The following is a 12874-nucleotide window of genomic DNA, read 5'->3' as shown; positions in this document are numbered from 1 at the left end:
AGGGAGATATAATCATATCAGTTCAGCAGGATTAATACAACCTCTACCACAATATGCTTCCTACACAGAACTCCGTGCAATAATATTATTTTAAAAATCTGCCCAAAATGCTGACTAATTTCATTACATATAAATTTTTGTATTATTATTATTAGATTTGATTTTTTGTTACACAAGTACAGTGTGAAGTGTTACCATTAATGGAGTCTGCTCAAATGAAATTTACTTGGTTCGTGCACATTCAGTTTATACGAAACACATTTCCCTTAACGATAAAGTATTTGAATAAATAAACCTTTGATTTTATATGTTTCATTTTTATTCATATTATTGCTTGGTGTTTATTGATCACCTTTGAGGGTATTTAAACTAATTGATTAATTGATTGAGAAAGGCCTCCTTTATATTTCCTGTGCTCGTGCACTTTTACTCCAGCTGATTCATGAAGGAGACTTCATGCACTTTTCCCTACATCAGACTCTACAGTGTCAGATAACAGTGTTCGCCGCCTCTTTAACTCCACTTTCACTGCCTTCGCTGACTCTTTGATGATTTGACTGTCATGTCGCCCTTTCACCGCTGTTCGGCGCTGTGGAGCTTTTTAAATAAAGTTATTTAAATTGAAACAAAATGGCAGCGCCCTGTGTGTCTCTCATGCAGCTGGGCTGAAGCTGTAAAGAAGACGAGGAGAAATGCGTTATCTGCTTTAACCACAGGTAACGGCGGCTGTGTTTGTTTTTAATGCTTCTGCAGAAGCGAAAGGTTTTTTATTAGAGCCGAAGAAGATCTGAAATTTAACGACATTTCCATGTGGGTTAAAGAAATGCGAAATAAAAACGTTGCTAATCGTATTAGTTTATAATGGCGTTGTTTGTTTGTTTAGTCTGATTTTTGGATACAAATTTTTAACAAATGTGATCTTGTTTTTCTCTATTTTATCCACTCATCTTAAAATGTCCTTTATTCCTCTTAGTCGTGTTTACTCTTTTCTGCTTTTACTTTTTTACCTTTTAAACAAACAAGGAAATAAAAAAAGATTCTGGTATGCGTTTTTTATATGTGAATAAGCTGTTTAACTCATCTTTGGCATTTCTGTGCTTTAATTTAACATCAGCAATGATTTACATTTACTGGCCAGTTCATTAGGTACATCTTCCTTGTGCTGGGTTGGACTCCCATTTGCCTTAAGAACTGCTTTTTTTTTCTTCATGAAAGATTCTTGGGGGATCAACATGTGATACGTGTTGACGATGTGAATCTCCTGTTCCACCAGATCACAAAGGTGCTCTATCTGATTGAGATCTGGTGATTGTGGAGGTTAGGTACAGTGAACTCATCTGATTGCCTTCACTACCAGTCAGGTGAACGGTGTACTTAATAAAGTGTCCAGTGATTGTATGCCAGACTCTAAAGCAGTTTTTCCTCTCTTTTCTTACAGTGTCGGTTGTTTTATGCTTCAAACAGTCATGGCAGCTCCCGGAAAGCCGACTAAAAAGGAAATCAAAAAGCAGACTCCAGCCAAGACCTCCTTCACCTCACCCTTTGCCTCAAAATGGAGCCCGCTCCCCCAAGAGGACATGCACTTCATCCTGAAAACTCTTAAGGACAAGTTGATCTCCATGGGTCTGGAAAAAAAAGAAGTGAAAGGGTTTCGCATATGGAGGAAAAAGAAAGGCAAAAAACCTGATGTCGCACCGGAACCTGTTCCCCAGGAGAGCGATTCCTCCAAAAACGGCTGGACAGATGTGGCAGCCAGACGGCAGCTGGCCATCGGCATCAACGAGGTGACCAAGGCTCTGGAGAGAAACGAACTCAGACTGCTGCTCGTGTGCAAGTCTGTCAAACCGAAACACATGACCAATCACCTGATCGCTCTGAGCGCCACCAGAGGAGTGCCGGCCTGCCAGGTGCCTCGCCTGAGCCAGAGCGTGTCGGAGCCGCTGGGGCTGAAAAGCGTGCTCGCCCTGGGGTTCAGACGGTGCTCCTCCAGTGACAATGGGGTGTTTACCGACACTGTCGATGCCATTAAGCCCAGAGTGCCTTCACTGGACATGGCATGGCTGCAAGGTGCTAAACCTGAAGAACCTGTTGCCATGGAGGAGGAGGAAGGTGGTGAAAGAAGGGGACAAAAAAGGAAACTGGAAAGTGAATATGAGGGGGTGTCAGAGTCTCCCTCCTCCTGCACTCTGCAGCCGCTCCAGGTGAAGAGAATCGTTGCTAACCCTGCAAAGAAGAAGAAAGGGAAGCCGAAGAAATAGCTGTAAAGTGAAAGAGAAACTTTAAGGACTGTTTGTTTAGCTCAGGAGTTTCCAGTGTTGTTTATTTTTGGGTTTTTGAACAGTGCTTGCAGCCTCAGTCTGGACATAACTTATGTGATTAGTTTATATAAAGAATTTCTGGAAGCTTAAAGAGAAAAAAAGGTTTTTGGGAACAAGGTTTAGACTTTTCTGCCAAGTATTTTTATCTGGGGAAGCCTCAGACCTTCAGGTTTGCATTCATTGTTTCAGCAGATTAGTAGCATTGCATATGGTTTCATGCATATTCATACAATTGAATATGATCTGACTGAAGTTTGAATTTCATTTTGTCCACAATTAAAGCCGGTCTGCACACATTGTTTTTTATAAAGGCAATTAAGTTTTTCCCGGTATTTTGATAGTGCTGTTTGTTTTAAATGGAGCTTGTAATATTTTACCCTCGAATGAAATATATTTCCTCTATATAATACAGAGGACTGCCATTAGACCACCAACATCTTGGAGCTGTTGTGCTGGATTGCTCAGGTACTAAGTAGAAAGTAGTAGTCTATTTATGTTGAAATGTAAGCAGAATTTTAGACCTCAGGTAGGCACAAATGAACCAACTTAATGATCATTTTCCAATTTTAATTTGCTGTAAATATCTATAGATGGACAAAGGTACTGGGAGATTACATCACTTGGTTGAATTGGGAATGTCTTGATCCCCTCCTGGGAGAGGGAGGTCTGAGTTCCTCTGCTTAGACTGCTGGTCCCGTGACCCGGATAAGCAGAAGATCGATGGCTGGAAGGGAAAGATTAAGATCAATAGAAAGATCCTTTATTAATCCTTTGCAGGAAATGACATTGCCTCTGCAGACACAGACATAACACCACACATCCCAAACAAAATATCAGCTCCATTACTTATTTCTGATAAAGTTAGTATGAATAAATAAAACTATCAATAACTAACATGGACTAACTACATGGATCTCTTCTCAAGTTTTTAGAGTCGCAGGAGAGCTGAACCTTATTCCAGCAGACATAGGGTGAGAGGCAGGGTATAGCAGCATGTCGCAGAGCTGAAACAGTGACAGTCATTTATACCTATGAGCAATTTAGAATCCCCAGTTAACCTAACCCCCACTAACTGCATGTCTTTGGACTGTGGGAGAAACCCGAGCACGCAGAGAGTACCCTGTGTTCTTGATAAAGAATTCCGAGTATCCATCTATCCATTCTCTTCTGCTTATCCTGTGTGAGGAAGCCAAAGTACCTGGAAGGAACACAGAAAAGATCCCAGCCTGATGGTGGAATTGAACTGAGGACCTTTTTGCTGTGAGGCAACAGTGCTAACCACCGTGCTGCCTGAATTACAAATACTTAAATTCAAAATATGTGCTGTGAAAAACTGTTTCGTGCAGTGCGTCACAAAGGAGTCATGACTCGTGTTCCTTTTTAAAGTGAGTTTATTCAATCAAATATCCATGCTGGTATAGCCGACGTGTGTTGAAACAGATTGTTATTTGCATGGGGTCATGTCTAAATGATGCTGGTACAAGTTCTTCAGCTTTTTCACAGCTTACAATGGAATTGAATAAAAATATTGTTCTTCAGTTAGAGAAAGCTTTATGACATTTCAAAAGTACACCCTCCCTCACCCCACCTCCAAACCTTAAAAAAACAAAACAAAAAACAACCTTTAAATAAGGCAGGTACTTCTGACCGAGTTCTCGCTAAAGGGCGTGGCTAGAAACATTGATGCTATAAATCAACGCAGCAGCGAAACAGACATGCTCAGAGTTCATTCAGACAGCTGCAAGCAACACATCTGTGACACAGCAACATCCATGAGGCACACAGCTTTGACTCAGCGACCCACTCTCAGTTAAATTAATGCCAGGAACACATTTGGAGAAGATAACGTCATTCAACCTTTAAGTGATTTAAAAAAACCAAAAAACATCTTTGAGCCCTGAAGCACCAACAGGACAAATATTTATCCTCTTCTGGCTAATCTATAAAGGGATGATTAGAAAAGTACATCAAATATTAACAATAAAGTCATTAAAATAAAAAGCAGCCTCTTTACCTCGCAAGTTAAGCAGAGCCCCGTGAACATTAAGGAACTAGAACATTTAAATTAACCAGCAGCTCCACCACAGACAAAAAAATAAAACAGTTTTATCAAAGATCCTCATCCAGCTCTTAAATCACAAATCTGACAGTCATGTTTGTTTTAAATATTGAAAAGGAGGAAAGAAATGATGCAAGACATTAAAAAAAAGAAAAAGGTACAGTTATAAATATCACAACTGTTTCACGCACTTAGCTGCACAACACATGTAGAAAAAAAAACAAACATACACAAAATACAGTACCATTAAAAAAAATAAACCCAGAGAAGTCAATGAAAGTGGATCTGGAGGAGAGGACACTTCAAGCTGATGCCACTGCACCCACCATTAAACGAGTCCTTTGTTTAATAAGCACAGCGTGTTTCCTCTGAAGCAGTTTATCCACTGCTGTGGGTGGCAGTGACCAAACTAACAGAAGATGTGCCCTGTTTGCTTTAACCGCTGCTGAACAGAGTCCTTCCAAAGTAAATAAACCTCTTTTGGCTCTAAACAGAAACTAAGTTTTTTTTGTATAAAATCGAAGTTTTTCCCCACGTTCACCGGCGTCATTCTCACTGCCCTGCTTATGCACTGACCAGACCAGCTCCTATTACTTCTAACTGAACAGCTTTACTAACTGGACAGCACACCACTGACATGCAAACAACCCTACGCTTGGGTTTGTTACTACAAAGAGTGTACAACCAAACATGTTGTTTTAATGTATTAAAAAACGCCAGCTCTAGAAACGGCTTTATAAGGTGAAAACGGCGCCCGTCCTTCGTAAAAACCACAGCTGTACAGATTCTAGCACAATCCCATCTGCTTTGAAACGAGGACCCATTTATTTTGTATGTTTAATAACTGAGAAATTGTGCTTCGTCTCTGCAATACATTCATTAAAAAAAAATAAACAAACCCCCAAACACTTTGAACAAACTCGGTGACTTCTACGCTACTCATGAGGAGAATACTTTGGATCAGCCCTCCCAAACCCCTCAAACTCACACTACACAAATAAATATGATCTGGCTTTAAATGTACAGTTAACTACCATATGCTCTTTAACAAAACACATGTATATCAATGCACCAGTGGGATGAATCCTTTTTTCCTCCCTCCCAGTGTTTGCAGTTTGTCATTTTAAAAGTTAAGATCAGCATTTCTAATTCTACTGAGGCCCAAAACAGCCAGCAGAGACACTCGACTGACCACACTGATATGAAACTGGAGCAATAATAAGTGCAGCAGGAGCAGGAAGGAGGAGGAGGAGGAGAAAGGGGTTCGGGAACAGTAACTGGACAGGATAAATAAAATTACAACAGTTGTTAATTATGTCAGGTCTTGCTTGCTTAGTTGATTATCATTTACATAGTTCCATGTAAGTAAAGTTAAATGACGTGCCGGTCCATTGGTGTCTACTGAGGAAGAAGAACTTAAAACAGAATACACAATGTCAAGGCATCCTCGAGTGTCAGACCGGTGTGTGTGTGTGTGTGTTTTAAACGTCAGCGCTTATGTCAGGAGCGTTGTGTCGTATGAGTATCTCAGGCATAGCATGACTTCACATTCAGGATGTTGGATGGTTTAAGAGTTTTCACCTCCGGGTGAACTGAGAATGTTTTTGATGATACAAGTGCCGAGTGAAAGCTCCACTCGGGCGCCAGGTTGGATTTACTGTCGCAGTTCTCATTGTCTAGCTCGGGCCACCTGCGTGTCCAGGTAAGGTATATCCAGAGATCGCTGAGAGCCTCCAGAGTTTATGCAGCTGCCGTGAAGAGAGCTGCTACTGAAGGACCAGGCCAACCTGAAACACACGGATCAAACTTTTTATGATCTGACGTAGGCTAGCAAAGCAGGTGCACATCATCACCCTCTACCTCCGTGTTTGACTGCTGGTATGAGGTGTTTGCACTGACAAACTCCGCTCTGGTCTCATTTGTCAAAAGCACACTGTTCCAGAAGTTCTGTGTTTTTTTTCCCCCAGATACATCTTTGCAATCAAAACTAGGCTTCCATGATCATGTCAGAGGACGATTTCTCCTAATCAGGCCTCTGTGGATTTGCTTCAAAGCTATAGAATTATTTGACTGTGAAGCTTGCACAATCAGGCACAAGAAGCACCTCTACTGAGATCTGAACCAAAGACTATTTCCACTTTTTCCACTAATTGTCATGCAGTCTCATCACAGGATGCTGACAAATAGTTGGTGTGTGATTACCACCTGAGACTGACCTTATCAGGGTCCATAGGGGGACATTTCCAGTTGTAGAGGTAATACTGCAGATTTCCATCTCCTATCCCAAACTTGAGCTTCTCCAGAAACATCTTATTCTCCATTAGGTCCAAGGCGTTGAACACATCAAAACCTTTCTGTTAAACACAAAGAATAAACACCATGATAACTAACACAGCAGCAAGAAAATGATCAAAAGTATCTGGAGAAACCTTGCTCTCAGTTTGCGTTTGTATACAGAGCTGAGAGTAGCCTTGCCAGCTGGTTGACACCAGGCCCGTACTACGAAGCAGGATTTTAGCTTATCCCAGTAACTTTGGGGGTTAACCCTGGGTTTTCTGCACTATGAAAGTGGTTCACTTCTTCCCAGGGTACATCGCCATGGTAACTTGTGTTGCAAACCTAACATGAGTTATATTCCAGTTATATCGCCTACTGACTGATCAAGTCTTGTGAAAATAGCTTCACCATTCATTTTATTAGTAATAAATACAGTTTCTTTCGTTAAATTTTATTTCTTGAGTTTTTTTAATCAATAATATCATGAATATAATCTGGACACCCATTTCTACTTGACTTCATATCAGTCACAGTTGGACTAAGCCTACATTTGAATTCTGTTTTTGTGTTTGTTCTTTACATGCTCTTAGACCATTCAACACCATTGAGGCTGCAGCTGAAAAAAAAACAAAAAAAACAAAGCAAAACAAAAAACAAGATCACGATATGCAAATCTGAACACTGGAATACTTGATTATAACCCATCAGATTCTCCCGTTTCTTAATGGTAAAGTTGTGATATTGGTAAGTCTGTTAACTCACACAATTGGCATTTTTTGTCAGCTTTTCTTTCTGCCATCAAAATAGGCTAAACTTTGTTTTTCCTCTCACACCCCTGACCTTTCTGCAGCAGCTGTGTCACCTGCATTCTCTATTGTGTGTAACCTCTTCATATTTTTCTAATATTACAGTTTATTCTTCCTTTGTAAAATGAGACCCTCAGCTTCCGATACAATAAAAAGTTTGACTGGTCAGACGTGCTTGTATCTAGATCCAGAAACTCTGAATCAACTTGAGTGCTGATGTTAGGGTAAGTGACTTGAGATAATAGAAAACTACCATGGAACTTGGTTCTCAGCACAGGGCTCTGATCTGGCCTCAAATAAATAAAGATCAGCCCGGGTCAGTCTCTCTCACTTTTATCCTCTACTGCACAAGTAAAATGTTGGATCTTACTCTCACTCCTCATCCATCTAACCAAACATCACTGACTCCCAATGATTTATAAGTCTTTGTAAAAAAAAAAAAAAAAGTACATAAACCATCTTGGTATTCATAAAATAAAATATCTATCCATCTATAATGAGTCTGGTCTGAAGTGTGCCATTTTTTCCCCCCTCACACGTGCGTCTTCCTGTTGTGCTGTAATCTCAGTTTATGTCACTGATCTCATCAGCTGTTGTCTTTGGTATTGGCAAGTGTTTAAAAGCAGAAAGTAAGATTACCAGTTTGGCCAGGATCAGTGCATCATTCATTAAGTCCAGTAGCGGGGTTTGTGTATGAACGTTGTAAAAAGAGTAAGCAGCCTTCAGGCTCCTATGGAGAGGGTGATGCATCACAGTCGAGGGCAAAGTGTAGAAACTAGTGAAATCTGTGAGAATGCCACCAGCACCCTGAGGGAAATAAAAACAAGAACAATGTCACTTTAAGTGCAGAAGAACCATCAACATCAGGCTGCAAATCTGAATCCACACACCTCTACTACATATGTGTCAATTATGTTGTCCTGTGGTAAGAACCAGTGAGCCACCTCCTCTTCTCCCATAGAAGGGGCAAGCTGGAAACGTCTCAAGTATCTCTGTAGCAGTTCAGTAACCTGACCGACGTCGCGCCTTTCCATCGGCCGCAGACCTGGAGTCTTGGTGCTCTGCACAGGGTGGAGAGAGCAAAAGGAAAATCTCTATGAGTTCCTGCTATCAACAGGAACAGCAAGATGCTGGACTTATGAGTGTAAGTGTTTACATCTGGTAGTCTGTAGAGTTTCATGGTTCTTTGCAGGGTCATGTTTCTGCTCAGATGGGAAAATTTAACTTCCACAAGCTTTCTAGGGTTCAAAGAGCGGTGCCAGTACCTGGGGATTAAAAAAAAAAAAAAGGAGACCAAGATTAAATAGAAAAAAGGAGTGCTTCCTGGATTCAAAACACTTCTACTAGATGTGCTCTTTAGAAGAGATACGAGATATAAGATATAAGAGATATAAGCTAACATATCAAAAAAAAACAACACACCAAGGCACTCTGTTTTCATTAAACAATTAAAATGCTTATATTCTCATGGCACTGAATGGCTGAATCTTTCTAGTGGTGTTCCACCAATAGCAAACCTACGGTTAAGAGTGGAAAACTTGACCAGTAAAGTACTGGTGGAGTTTTACTGGTGGAAAACATTCAGAGTAGACTCAGTTTTCCCCCATCAGAGCTTTAAGTTAAATATGACCATGCCGTGAGTATAAAGGTATTTTAATTTTATATGAAAAGAGAGTGGCTTGGAGTTTTCTATATTTTAACATGCTGCCTATGTGCAGCATGTGTGACTAGTGAATAACATACCTGCACGTAGACACAGGTTTAGGCAGCACAACTCCGGCGGTGTACACGGCCTGAAATATTCCTTCTAAGTTCACTCTCCTTGTTATCTCTCTGATGAGCACAGGAGCAACGCGCTTTGAACGCAGCTTCTTATGAACACACAGGAAGTTGATTTCTACCATCCTCTTCAGCCTGGAGCCACAAGCGAGAAAAGAAAAGAAAAGAAACAAAAGGATGGATTGAATGAGTAAAACACTTTCCCCATCACTGCTGTTCTCAAATGCATACGACAAGTAATGAGCACTCACGTGTCATAGACTCGTATATCTGCAGGGATGGCACTGATGAAGCCAACGAGCTTCTTATTTGAGGACACTCTCACTCCGCAATGCCACTGTGGTAACCAGCCCGGTGGACGTAAAGCCCTGAGAGGGGAACACGTGATTTTATTATAACTGCATACATTTAAAGCTACTGTACTGCATCATGTGACAAACATGAAAAAGCTTACCATTTAAGAAAGTTTGGAGAATAATCAAATCTGAACATGTTATCATCATCCTCCACATAATTTTCATTTAACAACGTGTACAATTCCTTCAGCTGCAAAAGAGTGTGACAATAAATCATTCTGTTTTGATTAATCTGATTAATCTCATTGGTGTATTTTAAACAAACACTGCACTTACGACATCTGCATTACTGAGATCCAAAGTGTCCCACATAAAGCCTTGAGGTAAAGAATATGGCTCCTGTCTGATGTTCTCTTTGTCAGCCTCAATTGGCCCGTGACTCGTCACAACTTCATCTGCAAAAATAGCACAGCCTTTTGTCAAAGGTTTGCAACTGTTTTCCAATCACCACACTTCCATGGGACCTCATAAAACTCCATGTCCTTAAACTGTGAGCAATGCACAAAACCGCTGATGGCATCAATCAGACTTTATATAAATCTGCTGCTTTTTGTCCTGCGTCGACCCCCACAGCCTGTGGCTGCACAAAGGCCTGACTCGTTGGGTCATGGCTGTTATGGAAACAGCTTGATCTAATGCTGCTGAGCATGCCCAGTGGGAATGCATGGACCCCTACTGTACATCGCAGCTGACATGTTTCTAAGAGACTGGCCTAAATCAGCAGACTGAGGAGATAAAACCAGCAGATGGCGCTGGTGCAGAAAGAAAAATGCAGAGAAAAATAATTTCTGTTAACAGAGGAAATAATACCAATTTAAACAGGAGTGCAGTTCATTTAAAGGAATTTAACTAAGTACTTACTTAATTTTGGGACAGGCTGAGTATCCCAGAACTGGTACTTGTGCTTGGCTGCCTCATCTATACTCTTTGCTGGACCCTGGCAGGACAGCAGCTCCATAGCTCTTTGGATGTCCTGCAGCTTCTGGATGGGCAGGCCAGGGTTCTGATTTAGAGTGGGGACACATACACAGATTACTTAATGTCTGTATCACTCAACCAAATACTGGATGCCTTAAATAATCTAAATGTAGACAAGAGGCAACATCAGAGTGCGTGCAAATAAACAGTCTTATAGTCATGTTTACACAAATCTTTTCCTGGACACGATACTCCCACTGAACAAGAGAAACCGGATTAATCATGTCACTGTATAAATGATTGATGAAGTCAATGGTCTTTAAGTTATAAATGCAAAAACCCAAATATGACAGTCCCTGTCATTAAATCATTTAGTTAAGCTTGATTTTCATTTTCTTTTATGCGATCAGAACATCAGAGTCTGGATGTAGTTATTGTTTATTTTTCTAAAGCAGTATGCAGTATGTAGAAATCTCACAGCTGGCTAAAAGTTTGTGATATATCCTTTTACCAAAATAAACTACCTCATTCCAGTATTATTACAGAATACAAACAGGGAGCATGCCAAGGCTGGAAAAACCTTACTGACCATGACACATTGACGGCAAACAAGCTGAATTCTGGGTTGTTGCTTTCCCTTTTCTTCCCCCTCCTCTTTCATTTTCAGCATATTAAAAGTAGCTTGTTTTGTATTGTATCCCCTGCCCTAAAAAAAGGGTGTGTGCACTCATTTCACTGGGTCATCATCACCATCATCATCACACCTTGATCTCCTGAGAGTCCGAGGCAGAGTCAGACTTGGCTCCCCCCGAGCTTGGCTTCTCTTTCTTCCTCTTCTGCTTCTTCTTCTTCCTCTTGGCCCCCAGCTCTCCCCCTGGACTGCTACAGACATGAAAACAAACGATGAGGATGGATGCTGGCTCTGCTAGACCCGCACACAGAGCTAACATTAGCTACCATAGCAACGAATGACAGCTCAGCTACTTAACGTTAGCTAGCTAGCGGTTTGTCTTAATGGTTGCCCGCCATGTCATTCAGTCGGAGAGCTTTAAAGAGGTCACAACGTTAAAAACAGTTCAAGACGGCCTGTGTTTGGTGTCTGCTAATACTAGCAGGCTCACTGCCTTAGCCGCTCACAAGCAGGCTGCCTGGAATAACGTTACTGCGTTTCCCCGAGCCGACCGGACAGGCCACCCCTCACCCTTGCATATGCTCATTCTCCTCCTCGTTGTCTCCGTCTATCCCGCAGGTGTCCTGGTCGTCCAGCTCCAGGCTCTGCTGACTGGCTGCGGATTCACTGTCCTCCGCCATCATAAAAATGTTTTAAAAATATAGTCAGCCACCGTTTAACAGAGCTAACGGGGAGCGGGCGAGAGATGGAAAAAACAAAGAAAATGTCGAAGGAAAGAGCGCCGCCTAGTGGCCAAAGGCGGGAACGCAGACCTGAGTTGCTGCCTTTAACACGAAGCCGAGTGGTACCCAAACTAGACTTTTACCTTATTTCAAACATTTAGCTATTTAAATGTTACAGACACTTTAGACACTTGTTTCTGATACTGAGAGGGAAAATAAATAGAAATTACAAATTACAGGAAATTACCCCCAAAAATGACAAAAATCTAAAATTACTTTTTTAAAATAATAAAATACCAAGTAAAAATAAATTGTATGTCAGTTTTTTAAAACTAGATACTGGGGTGTCTTCTGGACTATCAGCAAGTGTGTTCTAAATTCATACTATCAATGAGAAAAACACGTGCAAAGTAGCACTTTTGCAACTTCAACATTTTTAAACAAATTTAGGTAAACAAAACCATCCTGGAAAAGAACTGATGATGTAGCAGAAGAAACAAAAAGCCTAAAGGTTACAATTAAATAAAAAATACCTATTTAAATGTGCAAAAATATAACAACTCTGGAGTGCATAAGGCAGGTTTTGGACAGCAACTTTGGGGATTTGATATCATTTAGGATTATTCAGTTTTCTTATATCAAATACATACAAAAAAACAAAAACACAGATCCCTGTCAGTTAAGTTAATCTAATTAATCCGTTAATAAAAACCATCCTCAGTGAGTCTGGGACTGTTGACGTCCTTATGGAAGGCTGTAGTCAGGACCATTGAGGCATAACTGATATGTTTTTGTAGATATCTGACCTGATCTGAAAACAAGGATGAGAAATGTTTTTACCATTGTATGTTCTCAAGCTTTATAATGATTATGATAAGTACTACAAATAAAGTTGTGGTGAATAAATGGTGAAAATTACCCCAAAGGACATCTAATTTACGCTCAATGGCGATTTTGTTAGGTACACCTACTCTGTAATGCAAATATCTAATGGCAGTGGTTTGGCGC

General features: G+C 40.7%; 2 protein-coding genes across 4 annotated transcripts; one reads left to right on the top strand and one right to left on the bottom strand.

Annotated features, from left to right (window-relative positions):
* Nucleotides 1-568: 568 nt before the first annotated feature.
* rpp38 (ribonuclease P/MRP 38 subunit) lies at nt 569-3164 on the top strand. 2 transcript variants are annotated; one of them, XM_005472714.4, is made up of 3 exons: nt 579-716; nt 1274-1361; nt 1439-3164. In XM_005472714.4, exon 3 carries the CDS (start codon nt 1452-1454, stop codon nt 2256-2258), a length of 807 nt encoding a protein of 268 aa, XP_005472771.1. In that variant the 5' UTR covers nt 579-716; nt 1274-1361; nt 1439-1451; the 3' UTR covers nt 2259-3164. The 2 variants fall into 2 exon arrangements, with proteins under 2 accessions (XP_005472772.1, XP_005472771.1); XM_005472715.4 differs by lacking the exon at nt 1274-1361 and having other exon boundaries at nt 569-716.
* A 527-nt stretch (nt 3165-3691) lies between these two features.
* On the bottom strand, nt 3692-11955 carry nmt2 (N-myristoyltransferase 2). Of its 2 annotated transcripts, none has more exons than XM_005472716.4 (12): nt 11715-11955; nt 11278-11392; nt 10457-10598; nt 9872-9990; nt 9694-9785; nt 9491-9607; nt 9204-9374; nt 8617-8725; nt 8351-8521; nt 8100-8267; nt 6594-6731; nt 3692-6164 (listed from the first exon to the last, which is right to left on the bottom strand). In XM_005472716.4, exons 1-12 carry the CDS (start codon nt 11825-11827, stop codon nt 6144-6146), a joined length of 1476 nt encoding a protein of 491 aa, XP_005472773.1. In that variant the 5' UTR covers nt 11828-11955; the 3' UTR covers nt 3692-6143. The 2 variants fall into 2 exon arrangements, with proteins under 2 accessions (XP_005472773.1, XP_003451059.1); XM_003451011.5 differs by having other exon boundaries at nt 11278-11395; nt 11715-11954.
* Nucleotides 11956-12874: the final 919 nt, after the last annotated feature.

Source organism: Oreochromis niloticus, linkage group LG11 (assembly GCF_001858045.2).
Source record: "Oreochromis niloticus isolate F11D_XX linkage group LG11, O_niloticus_UMD_NMBU, whole genome shotgun sequence".
Taxonomy (NCBI): Eukaryota; Metazoa; Chordata; class Actinopteri; order Cichliformes; family Cichlidae; genus Oreochromis; species Oreochromis niloticus.
The sequence above is the reverse complement of the archived record's forward strand: the minus strand, read 5'-3'. Positions and strand labels throughout refer to the sequence as shown.